This window comes from Pyrus communis, chromosome 2 (genome assembly GCF_963583255.1).
Source record: "Pyrus communis chromosome 2, drPyrComm1.1, whole genome shotgun sequence".
Lineage (NCBI taxonomy): Eukaryota > Viridiplantae > Streptophyta > Magnoliopsida > Rosales > Rosaceae > Pyrus > Pyrus communis.
In genome coordinates, this window is record NC_084804.1 from 6,272,141 (window position 1) to 6,298,952 (window position 26,812).

At 38.4% G+C, this 26,812-nt stretch overlaps 4 protein-coding genes and 1 pseudogene across 5 annotated transcripts; 2 read left to right on the plus strand and 3 right to left on the minus strand.

The window, feature by feature from the left end:
- Nucleotides 1-658: 658 nt before the first annotated feature.
- Nucleotides 659-3,015, minus strand: LOC137725754 (patellin-4-like). The gene is made up of 4 exons (XM_068464533.1): nucleotides 1,843-3,015; nucleotides 1,609-1,733; nucleotides 1,288-1,432; nucleotides 659-1,187 (listed from the first exon to the last, which is right to left on the minus strand). Exons 1-4 carry the CDS (start codon nucleotides 2,881-2,883, stop codon nucleotides 930-932), a joined length of 1,569 nt encoding a protein of 522 aa, XP_068320634.1. The 5' UTR covers nucleotides 2,884-3,015; the 3' UTR covers nucleotides 659-929.
- A 6,171-nt stretch (nucleotides 3,016-9,186) lies between these two features.
- On the minus strand, nucleotides 9,187-11,898 carry LOC137725399 (ATP-dependent Clp protease proteolytic subunit 4, chloroplastic-like). Its single transcript, XM_068464066.1, has 2 exons — nucleotides 11,401-11,898; nucleotides 9,187-9,839 (listed from the first exon to the last, which is right to left on the minus strand). The coding sequence occupies exons 1-2, from the start codon at nucleotides 11,805-11,807 to the stop codon at nucleotides 9,356-9,358; spliced, it is 891 nt and encodes a 296-aa protein (XP_068320167.1). The 5' UTR covers nucleotides 11,808-11,898; the 3' UTR covers nucleotides 9,187-9,355.
- A 597-nt stretch (nucleotides 11,899-12,495) lies between these two features.
- Nucleotides 12,496-16,108, minus strand: LOC137726798 (primase homolog protein-like). 2 transcript variants are annotated; one of them, XM_068465758.1, is made up of 13 exons: nucleotides 15,835-16,106; nucleotides 15,607-15,743; nucleotides 15,368-15,423; nucleotides 15,212-15,263; nucleotides 15,003-15,107; nucleotides 14,251-14,331; nucleotides 14,076-14,156; nucleotides 13,887-13,952; nucleotides 13,696-13,809; nucleotides 13,469-13,516; nucleotides 13,312-13,397; nucleotides 13,110-13,170; nucleotides 12,496-12,873 (listed from the first exon to the last, which is right to left on the minus strand). In XM_068465758.1, exons 1-13 carry the CDS (start codon nucleotides 15,995-15,997, stop codon nucleotides 12,739-12,741), a joined length of 1,185 nt encoding a protein of 394 aa, XP_068321859.1. In that variant the 5' UTR covers nucleotides 15,998-16,106; the 3' UTR covers nucleotides 12,496-12,738. The 2 variants fall into 2 exon arrangements, with proteins under 2 accessions (XP_068321859.1, XP_068321860.1); XM_068465759.1 differs by lacking the exon at nucleotides 14,076-14,156 and having other exon boundaries at nucleotides 15,835-16,108.
- Nucleotides 16,109-18,631: 2,523 nt separating this feature from the next.
- On the plus strand, nucleotides 18,632-19,767 carry LOC137724633 (transcription factor bHLH52-like). Its single transcript, XM_068463383.1, has 2 exons — nucleotides 18,632-19,372; nucleotides 19,567-19,767. The coding sequence occupies exons 1-2, from the start codon at nucleotides 18,632-18,634 to the stop codon at nucleotides 19,765-19,767; spliced, it is 942 nt and encodes a 313-aa protein (XP_068319484.1).
- Nucleotides 19,768-22,058: 2,291 nt separating this feature from the next.
- LOC137724634 (putative leucine-rich repeat receptor-like serine/threonine-protein kinase At2g24130) lies at nucleotides 22,059-23,773 on the plus strand (annotated as a pseudogene).
- Nucleotides 23,774-26,812: the final 3,039 nt, after the last annotated feature.

Sequence of the window (26,812 nt, forward strand, 5' to 3'; positions counted from 1 at the left end):
ACAGTAACTCAACTTTGAGTATGGAATTTACTTTGTTGGTTGAGTGGAGTTACGGTAGTTCAATCTATAAAGGAAGGACTGGAAAGGCAGACTTGATCCTTTCAGTCTCGAGGGATGGCTCCCAACCATTGAACCAAACAACCCGGTGATTCCTCTTCCATCAACATCTCTCTCGCTTTCCATGGGGAACTACTTTTCATAGGCTGATCCAAATTAGGCTTTTTAGGTCTTCTACGTGCAGGCATACCCTTCCTTTCTTCTAGCTAGGGTAAAGACAAAGACTTATATTAGTATACCGACCCCTCCCTTACTCAACAGCCCCTCGTTAAGTACACTTCCTTAAGTAACGTACACTCAACCCAATTCAAGTGGTGAGGTTGTCATTGTAGACTTGAATTCTATAGCAGCAGACGCGCACCCAATGAGAAAAGTATCTTGGTTGCAGTCTCTGTATACTTCTTGTATGATCCTATTTTGGTCTACATATTAGACCTTTATGATGTGCAATCCTTTTTTTTTTTTTTTTTTTAAAGAACCAACTGAGGGCTTCGCCACAGCGGTCCATTCTTTCCAGGGTCGGGAAGACTCACAAAGATATGATACTAGAAAAATAAAACAATTCAATCTGGACAAATTTTCTTCGAAATGAATAATTGCCAATATATATTTCACCAAATTGAAAAATCACAAATCAAAACATACACATCAAAACATATGTCACATTACAGAATCACATTACACATCAAAACATATATTTCACCAAATTTCTCTCTCTCTCTCTCTCTCTCTCTCTCTCTCTCTCTCTCTCTCTCTCTCTCTCTCTGCACCCAATTATTGCCCCACTCTAAAAGAATAAGCTCTATTTTATGTATAATGCTCCCTCAAACAATTTACTTGCATTGCAACCTTTTGCATTTCAACTCTTTCTATCAGAAGGTGGAGCACTTGTTGGCCTTGTACCGGTACAGAACCCTCTTCTTCTTGCTCGAATTGTTCTCGATTGTCAGGACAACCTTCCCGGGTTCGTTGCTTCGGAAAGTGTTGCGAATTGGGCCTTCGTTAGACCCCATTTTCTTCTTCTTCTGAACAATAATGGTGTACGACCCCTCATCAGTTGGAACAAACTCCTCCTTGTAATTCACTTCCCATCCCAAAACAGTCAAGTCCCACACTAATGTGCTACCAACCTGTTATCAAACACCATTAAAATCATCGATTTAGTGAAAAGCTCATGAGGAAAAACAATCCAACAAAACATAAATCAGTTAACATTTTTATTATTAGTACCTCTGCTACATCAATTTGGATGGTTCCAGTGGATCCAGCCCTAAGAATAAGTTCCGAAACAGCGCCATCTTCGGCAGAGAACTCCTTGTCGTTGTCCCTCTTGAAACCGCCATACTGAGCAGGTATCTCCTGAGCTGGAATGTACCTGTTGTGGACAATCACAGCTCATTTGTGTAAGCGTCAGATAATATCAAAACATTCCCCTATACTATACATTGCCTTTTAAGTGGCTCGGATACACCGTCAAGTTCTCTTAGATATTTTAGCGCACATCGTGCCGTTAAATTCAGCAATGTATAAAAAGTGAGGGAAATCACTTACTTGAGAAGGGTTTCAGTGACCTTCGCGGGGCGAGCAACGACGAACTTGCTCTTGGTTCTTTGCGTCAAGAAAGGAGATAGCAATGCATTAAGTGCATAATACCAGAAAGGAACATTTATGAAGATCTGCAGATCATCATAAACCATATAAAACCCTTCAAAATTCTGTCCAAGTCATGCTAAATAATCGCAAATAAATTCGATTTGTGAAGTGAAAATGTGAAAGAAGGCTTACATTTTTGGCAACCAACTCAGGGTAGTTGTCCTGCAGAAGCCCAACAGCTTGCTTTGTGGCAATCCGGAGCTCCTTCTTCACCGGCCCGGGAGAGTTCTTGAGGTCGTTGATCTGAAGCAGAGAAGTGACACCACCAGGCCTCAGATCAAGCTTCTGTACGCTCTTCTCCATCAGCTGGAGCCTCCACCTCAGGAACTGCCCTCTCTTCTCCTCATTTCCAAAAGTCTTCTGATAAAGCTCCTCGTTGTCGAATACCCCGAAAATGTTGTAGCAAACGGGGTGGCCTTCGCGATCAACGCCGTTCAAGTAAGCGGCAGAGCTCAGATCGGCACAGACATCCTCGTCCAAAATCGAATCGATCTTGGACTCCTTCCGCCATTGAAGCGTTTTCTTCAGCATCTCGAAAGCTTCATTGACCTTGAACTCCCTAGCCCGTAAGAACTTCAAGAGAACAACATCAGTGCCCTCGAAACCCTTACTGGGGAAAAGTGGCACTCCCCAAAGAGAGATATCCTTGTCTACTACTTCACACCCGTCTTCCGGTTTCTTCGCCTCCTCGCCTTCTTCCGCCATCTTCTCGTTCTCTTCAGCTACTTCCTCCGTCTTTTTTTCACATTCCTCCTCTGGTTTCTCTTCATTCTTCTCCTCCTCCTCTGTTTTCACTGCCTCCTCTGTTTTTTCTCCCTCCTCTGCTGTATCTTCCTTCTTCTCTTCCTCGGCTACTTTTTTCTCTTCCTTCTTCTCCTCCTCCTTCTTTGGCTCCTTCTCCTTGAAGATAATGTTGCCCAAAATGGCCTCCTCCAGCTTTGATTTCAGCTCGCTCAACGCCTTCTTCTCGAACTCCTTCAAATCGGAGAGATAGTTGCTCTCTTCCTTATAAGAAGAGCTCTTCTCAACCGCTTTCGGCTTCGATTCCGCCTCATCCACTTCCTTCACCTTATCATCTCCCTCAACAACCTTCTCATTCTCACACACAACCTTCTCAGCCTCCTCCTGAGGAACAACCACAACTTCCGCCACCTGGGTCTCCTCCGCAGTCATTTTCTCGATCAACCCGAAAATCGAATCACCCGAGAAAATGCAAGAAAATCCCAGAAAGCAAGAGAGAAAATTGGTCGCTCTGTTTGGGAAGAGAGAGAATTTTAAAGAGGGAAAGTTGCTTGCTCTGCTGTGAACTTGCGGCGTTTAAGAGTGGAGAGAGTTGTGGGCTTTTTGCTTGGGCCGTAACCGTTGTAACGGCTATATATTTTTTTAAACTCCCCCAATGGTGGTAGCGGGGACCCACAAACGGTCACATATCTGTCAAAGCCACCGCACAGGAGAGCCGTTAGGTGCATTCTTCTACCGAGGGTGGGGGTTCTGATAGCCTGGATGCCAGCACAGATTTGGCGTTAAAGCACTCCCTTTGGGCCCACTTTGGTTTGCGTTGTGCCAGTAGGGAATGATCGTATGTGGTCAATCTCAAAGTGCTTTAACTACATGGACAGCAGTTATTGGCTGGAGGCTACAGAAGTCATAGAACTACCAAAGAATATTTTTTATTTTTTTGGTTTTTGTGGACGAATTCAGATCCTCCTTACGAGGATTATGAAGATTTATAAATCGTGTTCATTTATCATATAGAATGTGGTCAAAATTTTTTTTAAATAGTTTTAGTTAAAATTAAACACAAACAGTACTTGATAAAAACTGACCGCATAATATACGATAAACAGACACGATTCATGAATCCTTAGGATCCTCATCAAAAGTACGAGGAGAGGATCATGTTGGTTTGTGGACGGCTAGATTTGCCTTTCCTTAATTGTTCATATTTTTCATGAATATTAAATTAATTATAAAAGTTAATTGGCATAACGCTCTTCTATTTTTTTGGTGAATTAGGTTTAAGAAAATGGCAATATTCCAGGTATATGATCCGTTTGTAATCATCAGCCATCTCATAGTATGATTGAATTTATGTTGTGTGTTTTTTATTAAACTTTTAAATTTTCGTCTATTTTTTCCTTCTTAAAAAGACAATTCAGCATGGACGCAAGTATTAATAAAATGGTCTCATAACTCGGTGAATAAGAAGAAGCACCTGCAGGATGGATGCAAGTATTATCCTTCAAGTTAAACGTCCAGTCATTCATAAAAGAAAATACCGGACTCATTTCTTTGGGACCTAAGTATTATCTTTTTGCATGTGTGAAACTATTATTTGCACATACAAAAAAATGGCTCGAAACAATAATAAAAAAGGAAATCTTATAGCTCGTCATCTGGCAAGCTATCATTGGGTGATGACGTCCACCATCTTGTTTGATTTAGGCACTACATGATTAGTTGGTTGAGCTGCAGCTGCATGTGGTAGATGATTTTGTTTAGGGTCATATGATCCTCTAATTGATAATTAATCCTAATTAGTTGAGATTGGAATTACCTAATCTCATACATAATACATATTTATGATTTCTTGAAGTGTAAGATATTGCGTAATTTGGGTTAGCTCGAGTGGCGAGGGTAGCTGGGAAAGTAGGTTAGAATTAGGCAAATACTGCCACTCCACATTTTTGGTCTTCAATGAGTGCTGGTAATAATTAAAGACTCGTTTGGAAATACTTTTCAAATGACAGAAAGTGTTTTTGGAGAAAATATTTTTGGGCTCTATAAACACTTCAAGTACCACAGTCATTTTAAAAGCATTTTCAAATAAGCACTTAGAACTTAGAAGCACCAATTCTGTGCTGGTGCTTCTTCCAGGAAGCACTTCAAATGCTTTTTCAGAATTCACTTGTGTTTTTACTAAGGATTGGTTACAAAAATATTTTTACAAAAGACACGTTCAGTTACTTTAAAAGCACTTCCAAACGAGCTATTCATTACTTCCAAAACACTTAATATTAGCATTAATAGAGAAAAAATTAGCATACAAAATTTGAAGGTAAACCTACCGAGTAGTTGAGTGCCGTTTCATTCTTGTGATGCGGCCATGCTACTTCGCAACATGAGAACACCCGCCGGGAGTCAGGAAACTCACCCGACACCCACCAACATGCCACTAGATTCCACTGTACAACACAATTGCCCTTTCTTCTCATGTGCTCTTTTGAGTATTTTCAACGGCCATAAATTGACCAGTTGCCCTGCTCAAGCACCACAACGAAACCGTCATCTCACATCCCGACCCCTAACTTCCACAAATACGGTGAGGAAGGAGGGAGAACATACTTGAATTTTCAACATACCTCACGTACTCTGTTTCGGTCCTGTTACAAGTAGAAGTTGTAGTAATCTTGTAAGTAAATGAAAAAAAGAAATATGGAATTAGGACTTACGTAACTACAATGCAAAGAATAGTAAGGCGGCATTAGCGAGCATTGGTAAGAGTTAGAACTAACGAAGTAACGCGGTAAAATTATAACTAGAGAAGTTTAGGGATAAAACTGCGCTGGTTCATATGTAAAATAGCAATGAATAAATATGCAGCACACAATATGTTATGAAAAGACTTTTCAAATCGTATACCATACGATGTAGCTAATTCACAATAAAACACACAAAGGATTAAATTATGAGAGAAAAGACAAACGTCATATACATGAAGTAAAATACCCAAGCCATCATGAACCATTCAGCTGTTTATGATTGATCCAACCCATGATAAATTTCCTGAATCGTCTGATGTTTCAATGTACTTCCCTAAAGATAGAAAGCTTCACGCTCTCCTTTTTTTTTTTTTTTTTTTTTTGGGTTTTACACTAGGAAACTTAATGCATTATACTGTAGGAACCTAAAGCCAAAATAGATAACCAATGAAGGTTTATTACTTCATGTTTACTAATAAAACTTCTGATGCCATTTCATCTGTGCAATTCATTTTTGACTCGTGACGGCTATAGATGAAAGGAGGATACTTCTAGAGTGTAGTAGACTAGATATTTGCAATACTCACATAAACATATTTTTCGAATTTACACAACTAAGGTCATGAACATCTTAATATGAAGATGAAAAATTGTAAACGCTTTTCCTTTAGCGTCATGCACCTGATCACCTGTGCTTTTTTGCATTACAGCATTTCTCATCAATGTTCCCCTTGATATCATTCGTTCTGAAAAATAATCTACAATCTGAAACAAAGAAGAAAATATTCACTCTGTCGAATAAGGAAAGAGAAAACATAAATTTACTGATAATAATTATGTTCTTGGTGTCACAATCCAGTACAAGAACAACTCAAACATCATAAAAGACTCGAAAGAGTAATGAGCTTTTACCTCCTCACAAAGTGGTTCCAGTCCTAGACTTTCCTCTGTGATTTCCCTTTTTTTCTTAAGTTTTGAAGTTTCATGTGGCAACCTGTTTCCTACAAAGGCCTGCAAGAAAAGGGTGACCGTCAAACAAGTGACTCTCTTTCATTGTTTTTTAATATAATGTGATGACACTGTATTATAAATAAAGCCTGGAAGCATACCCTCGTGCTACCTGTCCACCCACATTTTCCACGAAAGCAACACCAAATAGCACGACCCCTAAACATCATAAAATCCATGTTAAGTATGAGTTGCAATCCGTTAATAATAATAAAGTTGTAAAACACTAGAAAAAGCATACCGATTTTCGAAATATCCATGGATAAGCTCTTTTCCTCTGAATCGCCACCTTTGCACTAGCATATGAGAGGTCACTTCAATTTCACTCACATATCATTTCTTCTTTTACTAGTTTAAAAGAAAACCATGCATGCACGGTTTAAAGCAGTCTCATTACATCATGGCCGCTCAATCCCCTGAGTTTCTATCATTTAAATGCTAAAACACTGAAATTTTCAGCCATCGGCTTAATATCCTTCAATGAAAGTTTCCATCTTTTTAGCATGATTTGCCCTTAAATGTTTCTCCAGCCCTTAAATGGGGAAATGTCAGCACAGGTTCTCTTTGGTATTCTCAAAAGCCATCGTCAAGAAAGTAATTATTTTGGCCGATAGATAATGTCAATTACTGTCAATAACTACCTTACATCCCACATCCCACATCCCACATCCCACATGTCTCATTCAGGTTGAGTCGCTCATACTAACACTATTGATTAAAAACAATAATGATAACTTATTTTACTACATACAATAGCGGTTAACTGTTTCTTATCCATATAAAAATTGCTTTTTTTTTTTTTTTTTTTTTTATGCTTCCTAATGCTAGTTTATAGGTAAGATGCCTAGCATTTGATGAATATTAGAACATCTTCATAAACTTAAAATAACGAACAAAAATGGGACATAGGCATAGGTTTTGACAATTACCATCCTACAGATTCAGTAATTCGTAAAATCCTAAGCAAACAAAGTAAGAAATATATACTGAAATAAATGCAACATCGCGGCAGAAGCGAAAATATTAGCATACCATTGGACAAATTAATCAAGTGGTTGTACCGCCCCGGTACAAATATTGTTTCACCGTCTGGATAGAGGACATCCATTTTCTTCTGGTTTTACCAATTCAACTACATAAAATTCAAAAGCATACAGTGCATTAAAATTCAGAAAATTCTCATATCCTTCAACCCACACAAAAATGGTCCACCTGTAAACACCATACACACATGCTCAGTTAATTGACTTTGTTCAATTCTTCTGGGTTTTACTATGAACCTCAAAATCACAAAAAAATAATAGTAAATTAGAAGAAAAAAAAACCCGCGCAACCATAAACTGTATTAAAACAATTATAAGAGCTCAAATGGAGAGGGAAAAAAAAACCCGTCATATATCCACTCGTCATGCTCCAACTGATTCTTAGTGGTGAAATTCTTTTGGTGCTACAAAGTAAGTTGGGTTTTTTCTCCAAAGTACTGACTTTCAAATGTTTTTCACCAAAATGCGATGTTATCAAGGTCTTACATGCGACAAGCCAAAATTTTTAAAGCAGAATATAGCCTATCCTTCTTTACTGAGCACAAACTTCCCAGGTTCTGCGAGATGGGCAGGGGAGAGAGAAGAATATCCGTTAGTCAGTAGGCAAAGCGGCCGAATTTTCGACACGGGTTTCCACGAAATCGGAGAGAAGGCGAGGCTGCGGGAGTGGAAGGGGTGTCTGCGTGCAGAAGGGGTCAGTGGGTTCGGAAAAGGAGCGGACTTGAAGAGCCACTTGGAGGCCACTAGAAGGCCGGAGGTTGAGGAGGACAAGGAGGAGAGCTTGCGGAGAGGCCGATGAAGAAGACGACGCATGTCTCCGGGAACTTGGTTGAGAAGATAATGTGGGTTCCGAGTGTTGTTTGTGGTGCTTCAACTCGGCTGGGTTTCCCGGAGGAAGGAAAAGGAGGAAGAGGTTAAGGTTTTAGCGACAGGTCGCAGAGACGGGGGTTTAAAAAAACATTTTGCACGTGGGGTGATTTTGAAAATCGAACACGATGTTTTAATTTCTTCACAATAGTCGATTTTGTAATTGTATTAATTTACACTTTCTGTTTAACTAAAAATTATTTAAATTTTCAATAAATTAATAATACGGTGAACATGAAACTCGTAACTGAATTGATATGTAAGTTACATTGGCCATACATTTCAAATCATGATGCATGGCCAAAGATTTCTGAATCATGTAGACAGAGCATGCATTCTCCTTCAATTGTGAAGGTTAGAGATTTCTTATTGTACATTCACCATGATTAGGTAGCTTAATCCAACAAGGTTCAATGACTCTGTTGCCCTATTACAACTATTGAGTTCTTATTGACATAAGTATATATCTAGCATACGTACATAAGATCTCAAGGCAACCTTGTTTAGTGAACTTAATTTTATTAAACACCTATACACTTGTGTTATCGACTCTCCCTAATGGCTTGAGACTAGCCATACTTCCCGTCCTACAATTGTGCAAACGTAGTGCGCACCAATCTTAACGAATTATAAGATGTTCATTCAAATAACCGAACGACCAAGAACAATATTTAGGATAAACACATAAAAAGAGGATCTCTTTGGTGGTCTTGCCCAACGATTAGATTATGGATTAATCCTTGTATTACCTTAAGCAAGCCAATAATCTAATTGCTTTTAGGGCATACATCTAACAAAGTAAATAAATTATTTCATATTGCGATGAAGTAAATAATTAAGTAATTAATGATTAAATAAATAATTTGTCCGGAGAAAAATTTACTCATCACAATTTGATGGACAAGGAGGCGTGTCGCAAAAATCACTTTTCAACCAAGAACAAACTTTGATGTAGCCAAGTTAGCTATAACAGTATACTCCTCTCTTTGTACCCAAGTTTGAATCTCATTTCTCATCGTTTACAGTATATGAATATCACTCAAATAATTAAAAACCAGAATCAAGAAAGGGGCAAATGGAAGAAGCATGCATGTTCATAAACTGAAATAATTGTTGGAACTTCGGAATAAAAAGGCATACTTGGTTTAATTACAGAAATCAGGGTCCTAACAGATATCATGGTTTAAGCACAAAGTTAATCAGAAAGCTATCTGAGTAATGTACCTCTCATACATATGGTGAAAACTAGTATATCTCGTCATCAGGGACGTCTGGTGTCAAAAATTTTCTTGGATCTTTACTAATTTCCTCGTAACTCATTCTCGGCTTCACCTTGTCTGGGACAGGCACCAGAGGAATAATGCTATCTCCGTCGATAACTCCATCGATTATTCCATATTCAACTGCTTCTATGGGGGACATATATCGATCCCTGTCAATATCCTTTTGGACTTGCTCAAATGAACGGCCTGTGGAATTTGAAAGAATTTGTGTGACATTGTTTTTGTTATGCATCACTTCTTGGGCTTGAATTTCCACATCTATTGCCTGGCCACTAGCACCTCCAAGAGGTTGATGAATCATGATCCGTGTATTAGGCATCGCAAAACGCTTGCCTTTGGTGCCACCGCCAAGGATTATGGAAGCTGTTGATGCTGCAATGCCAAGTGCAACTGTGGAGACATCAGCCCTCACAAGCTGAACGACGTCATAGATAGCCATTGTAGCACTAACACAAATAACAAGAAGGCAAATCAGCAAGCACATAAGAAGACAGTAAAACCATGAAAATATATACAGAAGAAGTTCAATATGAAATTACCTAATTCATTGAGTTCTTCAAATAGCATCAAATGTATGTTTACATCCACCAAATTCAGTGTCTGTGAGCTACTAAGCTGTTCATTTGTGCCTTTACTCGTTAAGTACAGGAATTGTAAAGTCATACTATATGCAAACAGCACCATCGAGGCGTAACTATCATCCCCACTTTGACAACACAAATGTGAATGGTACAGTGATCTTGTTTTAGCTAATGCCCCATAACAAATAACAAAGAACCATTTATGGCCAGCTAAAATCAGAATTCTATAACTAATATGCTTAATCTCATAACCCAACAGATTCAACAGTCCCTTCAATCCGCATCAGTTCATAACTAAAGACAAGTGGTATGTCACTAAACTCTAGAAACCAATGCCCAAATGGTGGGCATCCCAAAAGCACACTCAAATCCACAAGAAGCACAATATTATTCGATAGATGGATAAATACAGGATGCCAAAGCACACAACTCAACCTTGCCTCACTAGAAAGCTATGCCAAATATCAATGCAAGTAGACAGTGGAGGAGTAAAAGTTCAACACACTCAGCCTCCGCCGCATCCTTGCACATGATTCACCAAGAAATTGATTTACCAACATTAGACTTCCTCCCTTGGCATACCATCACAAGTACTAACACTCCATGAAAAACTGTCAAAACACTGTTGACAACCCCACACTCAAAACTGATTTTCGGATTATATTATGTCCACCACTCACATGGATACTAGACTTGGGTCTCAAAGATCCATGAATGAAAGACACTGACAAATCAAAGCCTAAGCCATGCATTTAGCATATAACTAGACTGTTGCTTGATTATTGGGAGACAATAACTAGCATCAGTGCGGAATGTTGCAATGGGAACATTAAGAAAGAATGTGGAAGTGTATAATAAGTGTGTCATCAGTGCCTCACCAACGGGAACTCCCCTGCCTCACAACTGTATCTTAAGTTATAAAAATGTCAACATGCTTTTTACTAATCCTAAGCCCAAAGATCTTCTCTTTCTCTATTCTCATACAACATAACCTAAGCCCAAAGATCTTCTCTTTCTCTATTCTCATACAACATTCAACGAGCAACATGCCTATAAGTCTCCATTACGCAAGACCAAACAAGCAAAATCACATGTTCACATCTTGTCATTGTTACCGGTGTCATCGAACCAAAGCAGTCAAACATACAACTAGAAAGTGCACAATATGATTTAATGAGACATCCATAGCCTAATTCACCATGTTATCACCAAATTAAAAGCTACACTAATTAAAGCAAATACCAAGTCTTTTGACATCCGAATTTCAACGAGTTAATAACAACGAAATCTAATTAAACAACATCCTAATCTGAAAAGGGTCTCATCCACCACTCAAAATCTCCACAACAAAACTGAAAATTTCACTGCTTTCAAACAACAACCAACAAAAGAAAGCTACCCAGATGCTAAAAAAATCATGTATAACCTGAGAGAGCCGCCGGTGGAGTTAATAAAGAGCTTGATATCCTTCTTAGAATCCTGGGCATCCAACAAAAGCAGCTGGCTAATAATAGCGTCGGCCACAAAGTCATCAATGCTACTACCCAAGAAAACAATCCTCTCCCTGAGCAAAAGCCCCATGGCGTCGCCCTCGGCGCCTCTCATGGCGGTGGCCGGCGTTTGAGGGGCGGAGGAAATCAGGAGCGAGCCGTCGAGCGCCTGGGACCTGGTGGCGAAGGTGGGTTTTGGTGTTTGGAGGGAAAGGGATTTGATTGAGGGGGTTTTGGGAGAGGAAGTGGGGAAGTAGGAGGTGGGTTTGGGGCGGGAGGAGTGAGAGAGCTTGGAGGTTGGGGTGGGGAGGAACGTAGGGGATGAGATTGAGAGAACGTCCATGGCTGCTCAGTTGGGCAGTGCTCTGAGAGCAGAGAGCGAATTGGGCGTTTGGATACTTGATAGGGGAAACGAGGGCAGGTCTTACAAGACGAGCCCAATTGGATCCCTTGGATTTATGTACATTTTTTCCTTTTTATTTTTAATTCTAAGAAATAAAATTATCCTAAATTGTTTATATACGGTTTATTGTCTGTTTATTGTTTTTCAATTGTATTTTTGATACAAATGTATTAGGGAAGGGAGACGTTGAAAAAGAAATATATAGATAAACGTTCTTAACCTCTTGAGCTATAACCTACTTTCTAATTACAAAATTTTAAGGATTCTATTTTAGTATGCAAAAATTTGACCTCAAGATTTTAGTGTAATTTCCACATCTTAAAGAAAAAGGTTTAAGTAAACATATTTGATTTCCTTAAGAGAATTCGTTTGTACATATGTAAGTTATGTCAAGTCGACTAAAAGGAACGTCCTCCCTCTCACACTCAAGTTCGAGCCTCCGCATTTAGTTAATCAAAATACAGGGTTAGTGTAAATTGGTAGTCTTTTCTTAACATTCAAACAGGTTGCTATTTTGGTACGCTAGCTAGCTAACCAACTTGACTTGAGGATCAAAGAGCCTAATTAGAATTAGGGAAGTCACTGCGTGCAAGTGGCGGAAAGGCATTACTCTTCAACCCACTGCGTCTTGGGTTAAAACCCTTCCCCTCCCCTTACTATAGATTAGTATCTAATATCGTTTGTATTTCGAAGTCACAATAAGATCCGGCACTTGAACTAAGCAAGGTCCTTCTATATACAAACTAAACAATGATTGTTAACCTGTTGTATATTTTCTCTTCTGTACCAATGTTAATTCAACCTAAACCTTTGACTATGAATCACAAATATGAATCTCGGGGAAACTTTACAGCCTTCGTGTGCACTTTGTTTACTGAGAAGCCAGTATTTTATCCGGCTTATGCTCGTCCGAACTTTGTACTACTTGGTCTGCGGTGCATAGCTGATACGGTTCTGCATTTTCGATTACCTTTCTCAAAGCATCAGGTCCCATGTCCTTGAGAACCTACAGTCATAATCCAAACATTAGATAAGAAGGCCGGCCAAGGATCCTAAGGAAATCAGTTCTCCAGATTGTGAAGAAAAAATAGGAAATATTATACTTTATAACGCCTACATGTTCGTCCTTGTGAAACAAACAAAGCCGTAAAAGAACAACTGGGATTCTAGAACAACTAGTAGTCTAGTAGCATGTAAGAAAAACCAGCACTAGCAATAAGAAAAAGAGTCGAAGCATTAAACCTCATTAGCATCTTTGTAATAGCTGACTTCATCTTTCTTCGGCCAACTTACTTGCCAACATCTAACAGCCAAAGAAAGTAAAAGGAAATAATCAGACAAATATAGAACGTATATACATAAATCGAATATCTACTGAGTTGCATACATTTACACAAACTGATTTTTCAAATACAAAACACAAACTACAGAAAACTTATTTAACCTGTGTGTCCCAAGGCGGCGTGCTATATCTTTGGCCAAAGCTTGGCCTGGTTTGTCATTGTCGGTTGCCAGGATAATGCGAGAAACCTAACAGGCAAGCATTAATTAAACAACAGTTTGTATAGAAAAGTTTGATAGATTGGCAATGTTTTGCATACCTTATCCAAATTCTGTTTGCAATTCCACAGATACTGATATGCAGTGTCCTAATAGCATACAGAGAAGAAATAAGAAGTCACTCAACTAAATTTTTCTCAGAAGCTGATACATGTGCTGTTCATTGTTAATTCCGTAACTGACCACTACAATCCGCAGACATTTCAAAGGTTGATATAAAACTGTATATCTAAACACAAAGATAGGCTCCAAAGAATTTCGCCCACACCTTTTCCACTGGTGGCAATTTAGTAGAACTTTTTCCCGGTGCACCATCAGGGACACTCACACAATTGCAGAAGCCAGCTTCCTCCAATGAAAGCTTGTCAATTTCACCTTCAACCTAGCAGCATCAGAAGTAAGATGGGGATCCAGGAGACAGAAGACGAAAACATCAAAATAAGGGGAAATTGAACCCACAATGATAATTTCAGCTGCATCATTTATGTCATCAATTCCATATAGTATTTTCTCTGACGCCTTCTCCTGAAAATCAACGACATAAAATTATTCAACATCTGACTAGAAAGCATCCACATTTCACTTAATTGCCATGCATTCTATACATTTTCTAGTAAAAGAACCCTGGGCGAATGTTAGCATGCATACCTGCCAATAACTTTTTTCTATGGTTCGATACTTGCAGGCAACAAGCAGTCCATTGCGTTTATAAGTAAATGCAATGATATCCTGGAAATCACAGAAGTTTTAACACAGTTCCTAATCTCAGAGTCGCCTATCAAAAGTAAATTGGTAAGTCCAGCAACTGATAACTTCAGGGTACCTTATTACTGGAACGTTGCATAACACCGTTTCTGCGCAAAGTTTCCTCAGATATCATTCGCTCACAGAAGTATGCAGTTAGCTGGGATAATGAAAGAGTGTTTATTTATCCAATAAAATTACACGTCGGAAGCAGCACACTTGAACCAGACACAATGTGTCCTGGTTCAACTTTTACATTAATAATGGACACGATAATTTCAATTATCTAGATATGAGATGCATGTCAATGAAACAAATAAAATCATAAAGTACTCTATGTTTAGGCATATGTTTATAGCAGAGAAACCATACGGTACTATATCTATGTTTCCTGACAAAAATGCATAAACCCTTCTAGTTGAACATTTTTAGCCAAATGAAGGCCCCTTCTCTTTGTGGGGAATTGTAACTCCAGTGGCTAGAAACCATTTACCCCGCACCCAAGACCAGTTTAAATTCCCCTTCCCCCCATGGCCTCCTTTGTAACCGGGAAAATGCCCCTTTTCTGGCAACTCTTTCGTCATATCGTTGAGTGTCTGACATGCTAATTCCAAATAGAAGTGTCCAACAATAATGTAAGTTGAAACCATTCTTTCCATTGTATATGGATAGCAGAATACTAGATTTAGAAGTAACTTCTAAATAGGAGTACATAGAATACATCAGAAGGGACAAGCAATAAAATTAAAGTTCATTCCATACTAGAAAAGATATATGCAAACATGAACACGCTGTGATCAAAGATTGGCAGATATCGGTCAATGTAAGTACCTTTTCCCCTAGTGGTTCCAACTTAAGGCTCTTCTCTGTCATTTGTCCAGAGTAGTGAACTTTCTTCTTCACCTCATTATGCGCTGCCCTGCCATCCGCAAATACCTACAACGTAACAACGAAATGATTAATGTCTCCCGAGTCCTCCCTTTTAGACTCTTCAAATGCTGGGCATGAAAAACACAATAACATAAGTTGTTTCATGTTACCTTGTCAGCCCAACTACAATTTGTTCGAAAACACCTCCACATTGCCAAATCCCTACGGTATCCAATCACCAAAGTAATTACAACCAAATTACACAACCCCACAATTCGAAATGCAAAGTGACACACATCAGAAAACTAGCAGCAGCAGCAGCATACCCCTTTTGGACAATGTGAACAGACAAACTCCTCTCCATCGTCGGTCCACCATTGCACTGTTTTAGCAAAACATGGAAAATTTGAAATACCCTTTTGATATATGTAGCAATAACACAATGATAAAAAGATTAATTACCAAAATAAACTCCTATTTCAAATTGTCAATGCTTCTGCACTGGAGCACAAATTACAATACATAAAATAACCCAAGAACATAACAATTAATGTTTCAAAAATACCTTTGGACACAGTAAATTAGTATACTTTCCAGGCACACAATAATCAGTACAGAGAATCCCAATAACCTCCATTTTCTGCTTCAAGATATCGACTTTATCCACACCCACGATCTGCTCCTCCATTTTCTCTGCAGTACCTGCAAAAACAACAACAACCCAAGTCATGGAAAAGAGTAACAAGGCACCGGGAGGAGCTTTCTGATAATAATTATGCATTTGGGACAAGACCTTGGGGAGTGGGGGCATTGCTGGAATGAGAGGGAGAGAAAGACCAAACAGGGACTAAAGTGAAATTTGATGATGATAAGGGACTGTTAGGAAAGTGGTGTTTGGAGAAGACGAGTGTGGTGTGGAGACGGAGTGGACGACAAAGAAACAGAGACGGAGTCATCAGCAATTTTGGTTTCCGACCAAAAGAAAGAAGTATTTTGGTTTCTGGTCTTTGGGTTGTGGATATGTTTTTCCTTTTAAAATTTCCCTATTATACTTTTAAGAAGGAACACAAAGTGCACGAAGGTAACGAAAGGCTTGACTTCAATTGAGCTTCAAGATTTTGTTATTATTGTTGAAGATCTTGTGACCAAAAAAAGAAAAATAATGGCGCATCTTTGTTCATCATCATAATTATGATTAGATAAAATAATACATGATAAATGATTAGATGTATAATAATTATACATTATAGTTTAGGATGATGAGCAAAAAATGCTCTGAAAAACAATTCTTTCATAAAATAAAAAAGGAAAAAACAATTGATTTTGAAGAGGCAAAACTCAGACACATAAGTTCGAATGTACAAATTAACATTCCTAACCACTTAAACTATAACCTTGTAAAAGAAAAAAAAGAAAAAAAAAAAAAACCACTTAATTAAACTGGTTTTACGAATAAAATTTGAATACGACATATTTTCAAACTTCAAATTTTACACTTGTTAAATTTTTGGGATCGAAGAATCATATGTCCATATATAAAATTTTCGAAAATGAATTTTGATCTCTTAATAACTAGTCAACTTTTTTCGTTGCTTCAAAATTACTGGTGAACATGAAACTCATGCTTACTCAAATCAATAAATTTCAATATTTTTTTGTGCATATAAAAAAATCCAACTATTGATGTGATCCAGTTCTAAATGACTGAAGAATACTTTGAATATAGGATATAATAAAATCATTGATTTACCAAAATCATACCTGAATGAAACTAAATCTTGTAAAATCACATTGAATATATTTGACAATACATTATGGTGAAGTAGTTTACTACTTGTTATGGTGAAGTAGTTTACTTGCTCGACCATAGGAAGAGGTATCTTACTTAGTGCTTGCACTATCCATGGCTATAGAACTAGAGAAGTATTCTTTCTTGTTCTTTGGAATTAATAAACCTAAAGTTTGAAGATATCGTCAAAGTATGAGCAGATATCACCAATTTATAAGAAACGTAGGAGATTTTGTTATTGAATTTTACCTCATTGGCATGTCACGCATAATAAAAAATTGTATGTAAAATGTACATAGTTACCAAGTCTTAATATTATAAAGTATAAACCCTTAAACTCTGAACTCTAGACCGTCCTTAACCAAACATTACCACTGGATTTTAACAAACATAAAATGTCATGGATAATATTGCTTACTTATGTTTGGTCAAGGACATTATTACTTACCTTATAGAGAAAAAGTACTAGAAAATTAGCAATATCCCCAAAGTTTCGAGATCAGACTTTAGTCAATGTCTCTCTAAAATATAACGAACATGTAGAAAAAGAGACGGGTGTTTGTCACTATAGCACATTTCAAATTCAGCTTGAAAAACGAAAACTAACTAAACTAACTAGGCGACCACTTTAATACACAAACTTGTCGTTGTCATGTAAAATTTCTTATTTGCAATGAAAATAATATAACAGTTCTAGAATGGGATTTTCGGCATCCGCTCTTAGAAGTTGGTGTAATAAGTTAGTGTCTTTAGTGAGCTCAACAAAAAAAAAAGTTAGTGCCTTTAGTATTTTTTTTTTTTGCGGTCATTCTAGTATTTCCTTATCTCAATTAGTACAGCAACCGTATTAAACAAGTTACACAAATACAATAGCTTGCAAGAATTTCAGCAATTTACCTTACTACTAAAAACCATTGAGCATTGTAACCCCCAAATTAATAACCATTTTGCAGGTACATGCAGGAGTGTCCTCGGCCTAATGGCTTATAGCTAGTAATTCCAAACACAACTCTTCATCTCTCATGATATATAACAATTTCAGAATTTTCTGCCTAATCAATTTTTTTTTTCTTTCTGGAAAACATACATTGACCTTAATGATTAACGGATAATAATTGACAAAAAACACTAATTAACCATGGAGGTACGTTGAGAATTAATTTATGAAAGTAACAGAGACTAATTAATTAATTAATTATGTAAAGTGAATTAGTGATGAATAGCTAGCCGCCAACGAGGAGTCATGTGGAAGTGGCGGTTATACAGAACATAAAACTGAAGTTATTAAACATAGCAAACCCTAGAAATAAAAGGGTGAGTGTGTGCTAGTAAATAGGAAGATTATTAGGAGATGGTGGTTATAGTATTATCCATGATGATTGAGATCAAATCCTTTATCTGCGCCTAAAGAAACGAATCCAAAAACTGCCCACCTTCCCCCGCATCTCTCTCGATCTCTTTCCTCTTTCTTCCTCTCTCTTTCTTGTGGATTGGACTACTTAACTAGCATAAGTCAGCAGGTAGGCTGCTGTGTACTTGTTCAGTTAATCTGATAAGGTTTTTTAATTAGCACTAATCTTTAGGTCTAACGCAGGTCCACAGACACAAGAATATCTAATTCTCTCAGGTATCTCTCTCTCTCTCTCTCTCTCTCATGCATGTCTTAAGCTTTTCAAATCTTCTTTCAGTTTATCTTCTTTCTCTCTTTTCTCTTTCAAGGGTCTTTCTATAGCATTGCTGTCTTTAGCAATTAATCAGTTAGTAACCATAATTAACTGTTCATGCAGGTTTTGTAATTTCCATGGCTATGAGTACTGCTACTTTTTGCCCTATTGATGATTGGGGGTCTCTTCAGCTTCTCAACCCACCAGAAATGAATATGCTTAGCTTACCAACACAACAAAAGCTGCAGGCAGCTTCTTCGGGCATCTTTGATCTGCAGGACTACTACTATAGCTTAGCTAACAGTACTAATCCAGAATACACCTGCATCGATCCATTCTTCCAACCCTACGAATCCTCCTCTGAAAACTTTCTCCTCCCTGATTTTTGTTCTCCAACAGATAACATCAATTTGGCCTTGCTGTCGCCGGAAACCTGTCCAACCCTAGATGAATATGACTTCTCCTACCAGCCCTACCCAAAATGCCAGAAGCTCTTCCATGATCAACAAGTCCAATATTGCAATTCAAACTTCGTGGTTGCTGCCACTCCCAATTATTTCAATGCATATGATCCGTTCCTCCAGTCTGAAATTTTGGTTCCAACTCAAACCCATGAAGTCCAAATTCAGAATCAGCCTGAGGCCGCCAAGCTTGATAATAAGGTCGTCAGTGGTACTGGTACCGTGTCACCACAGAGCATAGCTGCACGCGAGAGGAGGAGGAAGATAATTGAGAAGACTCAGGAGCTTGGGAGGCTGATTCCTGGTGCCACCAAGATGAACACTGCTGAAATGTTGCAAGCTGCTTATAAGTATGTCAAGTTCTTGCGGGCACAAGTTTCTGTTCTCAAACTCATGACAGACTCTCCAATTCAGCAGGTAGTAATTGTAATAGAGCTAACTATTTCATCTGTTTATAATTAAAATGGTTTAATTTGCAACCAATTTCGAATCCCCTTCAATCCCGTTGTAGTTTAGACGAATTTAATTAGGGTAGAATATAATTTTTTTTTCTTTTATTTATTTGATGAAATAATGTATTCATTTTAATCTGAAATTGTACGTTTAAGCAGGAAAGGAAGGAAGAGCGGTTGTATATAAATCAAGAGCGTCTCCAGGTTGCTGCATCCCCAATTATTCAAGAGAAGCTCTACTCTGAAGAGAAGTGCTTGGTTTTGAAGGAGTTTGTTGAAGTGCTGGCAAAAGATGATGACATCCAATCCAAACCCTTGCTCAAAGACAAAGTTGCTCAGTTGCTGCAAACCAACGGCTGACAATCACAAGAGTCGTAGCTAGCCCTTGATTTGTTTCTTAATTTGTTGTTGTTGCTTTTACTGTATTAATTAATTCCTAGTTAGTTGACATGTTTTAGAGTGCTAATCTAACCAATTTCTTGTAAATTTCTAATTTTCAAGAAATATATTGGTGTCATGTAAGATTTTCTGGTGATTATTGTGTAACTCACCTCATCCACCTTTTAATAAATTCTTTTTATTACAATTAATTTTATTTTTTATATAAAACTACTACATAGTACATACTATAAGGTTAAAAAAATTGAATTGATGCTTTATAGAAGGGTGATAGAATAACGTCATGGGATCTTCAAACCTAAACCCTAAATTGCAGAATGGTATCATTGCTTCAAACCTAAGCGCATAATAGTTACTGCTCAAATTTGCCAAGACGTATAACTAATCCTAAAACAAATAGGAGTTAATATGATTCGCCCCTGCGCCAAGGGAGTGGCACATGTAAAGCCAGTTGTGAGAGATACGCACGCAAAATGATTTAGTTTTGTGTTGCTCAGGCAGTGATTATCAACGCGAATACTACATTTGCAATCCCTACACGTAGGAAGCAACGGGTTACTCTTCCTGATGCCGCTTCATGTGATCATATACTAGCAGTGGGATTATATGTGATTCCTGCAGGGGGAAGATGCTAATGCCGAGAATAGCTATAGGGTTGCGAAATTTTCGAACTATTCACATCCTTGGCATGCCTCCATGTACAATGTGGATATATTCTCTTCCGAGACTGGTGAATGGCGGGTTTCATCTATAACAGCTCCGTATACACTCCTTTTCCACCTGCTCCCTGGGAATATTGTTCGATTGGCATACAATGGGATGCTGTTTTGGATGGGTACTGTTATTAATTAATTACAAAATGCAGTACCTTTCTGATTGGATTTGATCCGTTCAACTTGAAGAACAAGAACAAGAACAAGAGTGCTAAATCTACTGATGATGGCATTATTGATATACAATGTCTTGTTGGATCTGATGATGCGGAGTCGGGAATTAGGCTTGTGTGTGTGTCCCAAGGATGTCAGCAACTGTGCAACTACGATGAATATTATTCACTTGTTCCGTCTGTTTGGGGTTTGAAATTAGATGTAGAGTGTTTAATCTTGAAACACAGGGTTCTCATGGACCCAAATATACTTTTGGGCAATCAATGGGCCCGGCACTCCCCAGTTGTTAAACTGCTCGCTTTGGATCCAAATAACAACATTCGTACAAGTGAGTGGTCGAAGATAGCTGAAAATTGTTCGAAAAGAGGTCATTTCTTACCATTGATTTCAAACCCTTGGTGGCCAACTCCAGTCCCTAGACTATGCAGCGCAGTAGATTCCAAATCAACTTCATGATAAAGTTTGTTTTTTTTGGTATTTTGGTTGATTGTTTGGATTAGTTTCTTAGGGTTAGAATGTTAGAGAATGGAGAGAACTTGGATATGTGATTGACGGCTTACAAGGCTGTGCTAGATGCAGCAGCAATAGTTTCATTACGTAGGTGAATGTTTGTAGGGTATGGTGCATTGCCATGACCCATACTTCTTCAAGAGAGTGATTGACAAGAGACTTAACCAACCATTTCATCCTTACTACTCCAGGTTAAATCCTAGCCCTTCTTTTAGGTTTTAAGTGATCTAATTTGGAGTGTACACTTGTCACTCACACACTCACACATACATTTAAATTGAAAAACTAGCCGTTGAGACTAAAAACCCTTCATTTCTTCTTTCTTCTTTCTTCTTTCTTCTTTGATGCAGACAGCAGCCATGCTTGGGAGCTCCTTGTTGCCTTCAATCCCTCGACTCCAGAAGTTGTTTAGCTTCCAACACTTCAGAAGCGGTAATTTCTCATTCTATTTCGACAAATGGCAATCGAAGGCAAAAACCTATAAAATTTGTGTTTTCAATGTTATAGTATCAAATTCAAGGGTGTATGTACACATGCGAATAATACCAGCGAATTGTGTTGGATTTTCTATACTTAGGGTTTTTTTTAATGTCACCGCAAGCCTTCAAAATCTCAAGACCGGCCTTAGAAATAATTGAATAGATATTTTTCTCCGGACTGGAAATATGGAATAGATTATAGAGTATATAAGTACTTTTTGCCAACAATAAAACTGCTCGTTATAGTCCGAGTGCATGTAACCACCAAGATTAGCTTTCAACGTGATAAAATGGACTCCCCCACTTTCTTTCTTGCCAACCGTTTGAAAGTTTAAAATTAAACCCTCTCAAGAGATTCACACACGCAAACTTCTCCATGGCTTCCATTTCTGCAACTTCCCTCCTCCTCCTCCTCCTCCTCCCAATTTCAGCCTCCATATACACAACTCTTGCTACGTCTGTCATAGAAGACCTCAAAAATTTAAAACCGCCTCATGATTTCAACTCCACGATAATGAAAAACTGCCATCACAACCCATCTCTCAGATACTGCAGTTCCTCACCTGTGGACCTTGATGAGATTTTCAAGTCCACCATCGTCGCAAGCCATCTCTGCAATGAGTCCAAGAATCCAAACTGCGTCGAATCATTCCCTAAAATAGACCTTCAAAACCGCCCAAAGATCGCGCCGCTCTACTTGTCATTCAACTTCTTTTGGAAGTATTGCCCTTTGAGCATCTTAACTATTGATGTGTCCAACAATTCCTTGGAGAGCAATTTCCCCATTGATGTTCTTCAATGCACCCAACTCCAAGCTCTTGATATGAGCCATAATGACCTTTACGGCGATGTCCCAATAGAGAGCTTCTCTCCCCTTGCCAACGTCACTTCTCTTAATTTATCATATAATCACTTCTCCGAGAGTAAAATCTCTGATGCCCTCTTCTTTAAACGGTTCAATTCTTCGAATTTTCTCCATTCGGGTCTCCCCCCCCCCCCCCCCCCCCCAATAAGAAAAAGTTCAGGATCAAGGCTGTAATCTTGTTGGTTGGTTTTCCGATCTTTGTGATCCTGATGGTGTGTTGGTTGGGGTGGCTTTGTTTCCAGAGGCCTGATTTTCTCCCAAGAATGCTTCGCAGAAAGTATTGGTTTACACCAGCAATGCTCAAGGCAGCAACAAATGGATTTTCGAGAAGAAATTTGAAAGGCAAGAGTGAAGCAGTTGATATCTATAGGGGAACTCTGAGAGGTGACACTGAAGTCAGGATTGAGATTTACAGAAGTGAAAACCACCCAAACTTGATCGAAGAGTGCAAGGTTCTCGTTCAGTTACGCCACAAGAACTTGATTAGCGTATTGGGTTGGTGCAAGAACAGAAGGTTGAGAGCCATCGTGACCGAATGGACGGAAGGAGAGTGCCTTGAGATGTGGCTATTGGAGTCAAACAGTACACCATGGAATCACAGGCTGAAGATATTGATGGGGGTTGTAGAAGGCATGTGTTATCTGCAGGAGGAATGGCCTGAAGTTGGATATGATCTCAGGACAAGCAGTATCTTGCTGTCAAACAATCTGGAGCCGCGAATTTCGAGGTTTAAGATCGGGAGATCAAAGCAGCAGAAGTAGAAGTAAGTCGATCCATGAAGCTGCATCATTTCGATCTGTTTCTTTTTTTTTTTTTTACCTCTTAATTTGGTTAACTTCTAATGCAAAAACTTGAAATTTGGTTCAGAGATCTACAAGTTAGGAGTGCTTCTACTAGAGATGCTCGTAAACAGGCGGCCGCAGGAAGACTTCGAGACAGGCGAGGCTGGGTTTCTCGAGTATATCAGAATGCATTATCCTGGAAATTTGCAGAAGGTGACAGACCAGAAATTGGAACTGACACAAAATACTTTTGATCAAGCTAAACAGGCAATAGGGCTAGGGCTAATGTGCACAGATCTATCCAGCAACCAACAACTAAGCTTGGTTCAAGTGTTTGATATCATGAGTAGAGCCTACCAGTCTTGCAGGGTTTTAGCATCTCATACTTGGGAAAGAATACATGCCGAAAGAGGTAGAGGCCACAAGCGCATGCAATCGAGATGAACCTTTAAATTCATCCAACTTCGGAAATTCAATTCTATGCAAAACTATTTTATGTTCTTGTGTTTTCCATCCGAAATACTTTAATTTTCCATGTGAATTGTAGAGTTCCAGTATGGTATAAGAGATCGATGTCCTTATTTGGTTTCATAACCCGTTCCACTTTCAACAGCTTCTATTTCTACACAAAATATTGTATTTTGCGTTGCAACGGACAGCAGACAACATCAGAGTAGAAAATGTAACCAATGAATACGCATCATCAAGACCATCAAAGAACAGAACTTGCAGGTGAATACAAACTGGTTCTTGTACATTACTTAGGGGTAGCCCATTACAGGAAGTCAGGACCAAAATGTAATGTCAAAAAGTAGAGTGTGTGTGTGTGTGTGTGTGTGTAAGTTCAAGCTGGGATTGCTCACTTGATGACTCCAGGTCTATTGGCTTGCACTTCAGATCTTGTCCGATGGACCTTCTTTGGCAACTCACTAGTTAATGCATACATTTTCACAGAAAATATTTCCTCAGGCAACCCCCTTTGATCCTGATGTAAGGAAAAAACTGGAATTATAAACGAAGAAGATTTGGATGCTAACGGCAGAAGAGATTTCATATGAATTCACCTAAAGACAGTTATTTAATGAATCATGGCTAAACGGGTCTAGGCTAAAACGGCGTCGCACAGCGGCTAAGATGAAGTCTTTTGAAAGTAACTCGGAGCATAAGATGGAGTGACGCTGCATGAAAAAGTAGAAACCTAAAGTCTCGACGATGACGATGAAAGCGCCAGCTAATAGCTTATACCTACGTGGCTGTCCTTAAGCTTCTGTGACGTGGCATGAGCACCTGTATCATGTCCGATCACTTGAAGAAATTTTTAGTTGTGACGGGAACACAAGTAATACACCACATGTTTTAATATGAATGGTGGAAAATTTTATTTTTTAAGTTATTAATTTTTTAGCACACATCCCACCATTTGTTTAGTAACACGTAGTGTACCACCCCGTATACCGATCACACTGAAAAATCTCTCACATAATACAAACAACCACATCAACAAGTTTTCGATTATGGACATGTTGTCTACATTTTTGACTTATCGATACTTCAAACTATCAAAATATACATAAAAATTTATTTTCAGCAATACACGATTGTCCGACCAAGAGTCACTGAATGGTACCAAAAGGGATGGTAGCTCGAAATACGATCATTCGTACTTCAAAAATTATTTGCAAACACCATCATACTCACAACCCACATGGCGTAGGTAAGAGAAAAACTTATATGACACTCAATGCTACAAGAGCAATTTACAACCGCACCATGTAGTTGCTTTTGTTGAAAGTGAATCTCACAATGGAAAAGAGAAGGACCTTGCATGTAATTGGATTATTCTTCATATTGACTATTAGTTTTATGATGTAACCTCAACTATCTTCATGGTATAGAGCACTTTGTCTCATGTATGAAGCTCAATGGACACACGTGCTCCACGTCATTCGATTTGTGTTGTTCACGTGTGAGGCATGAGAGTTCTCACACGTGAAGGTGCGTGTTGAAAGTATGAATCACAAATCGGAAAAATAAAATATTTTACATGTGTTTGTAAGTAATTGAGCTACTATTCATTTACTAATTAATTTTATGATGAAATTTCAGTTACACGTCCAAAACACTAAGGCGTTGGACGAATTTGCTTTTCAGACGATGAAGGCCTGTTGCCTCGTTAGGATTCCGGCAAGAAGCAACAGCATGACCTTTCTCCTTCTCCAGCAACTGTTTGACCTATACGAGACACAGAAAAATAAAAATGTCACAAATTTGAGGCCTCAGTACGTTATTAAGTCTCTCTTGACGCACCAAAAGTTCAAAGCCAAATAATTGAGAAGAAATGTTACGAAAACCTTGTTTTATCTGTGTATATATTGAATACATGCTACATATAAAAAAACGCAGAAAAGTTATATAAACATGTATAGTATAAATCAAATGAGCAAAGAAAAAGAAGGCTCATAAATTCAAGGCCAATTCCTTTGGAAGCACCCTGCAGCATGGAAACCCCACCTTCCCGTTTCCCAGCGGAAGAAGAAAGTGAAGCCCTTTGCCTCGTTACCCGCATTAGTCTCAGAGGTCTCATCGCCGCCATGGATGTGCAATGCTGGTTCAGAAACAAGTGCCTCCGTTTGTGCATCTTCGCGAAACCACCAATTCGGAAAGAGACCAACCGATCTTTCTGCATTGTTTGGAGCTTGCTTTTCTAAGCTCTGCAAAGTGCAAACTAGTCTGCTGGACCACTGGGATTGAACCAAGGAAGCCATGAAAATAATAAGTTCCTAGGTCATTGCAAATTTTGGTAACGTAACACTTTGATTATGTGGCTCATCAGTGGTGTAGCCAGGATTTTCAAATAATAGGGTCATAATATCAACCAAAAAGCTTCACTGGGTCATTTCGTCGAGCACCTAGTAAGCACCTGCGAATTCTTGTCAACATATGCCGAAATTTTATGTGAACATATGTCGACGATTACTATTACTTGTACATGCTTGTCGAGGGTGGATGTAGGATATTGTGAAGTAATATTGAAGACTTTCAAGACTTTTCAACTAAAACATATCATACAAGAAGAGAGAAAATGAAGACAAATATGATAGAAGAAAATAGAAGAAGTAGGACAAGGAGGTCCTAATTTAGGTTGCCTTAGTTGTTTGTTGGGGTCAAATACAATATACAAGCAAATATACATGGAGTTTTTAAAGTTATTGAGGTCAATGACAACCAATAATCCCATGCTGGCTCTGCCACTGTGGCTCATAATCTTTCACCTTTGTAGTATTTTTCCAGTTTTTCAGTCTTCAACTTTCCTACCAAAAGAGAAGCTTCGTTGGGCCAACAGGTGCAATTTGGGCTACTTTCTTGTAAACTTGGGTTGGACGCTAGAATTTGGGCGGTAAGTTTTGAATTGAATAAATTAAAAGAAAATCAAATAACATAAATAAACATGTATGTGTAAAATTAAAAATATATCTATATATA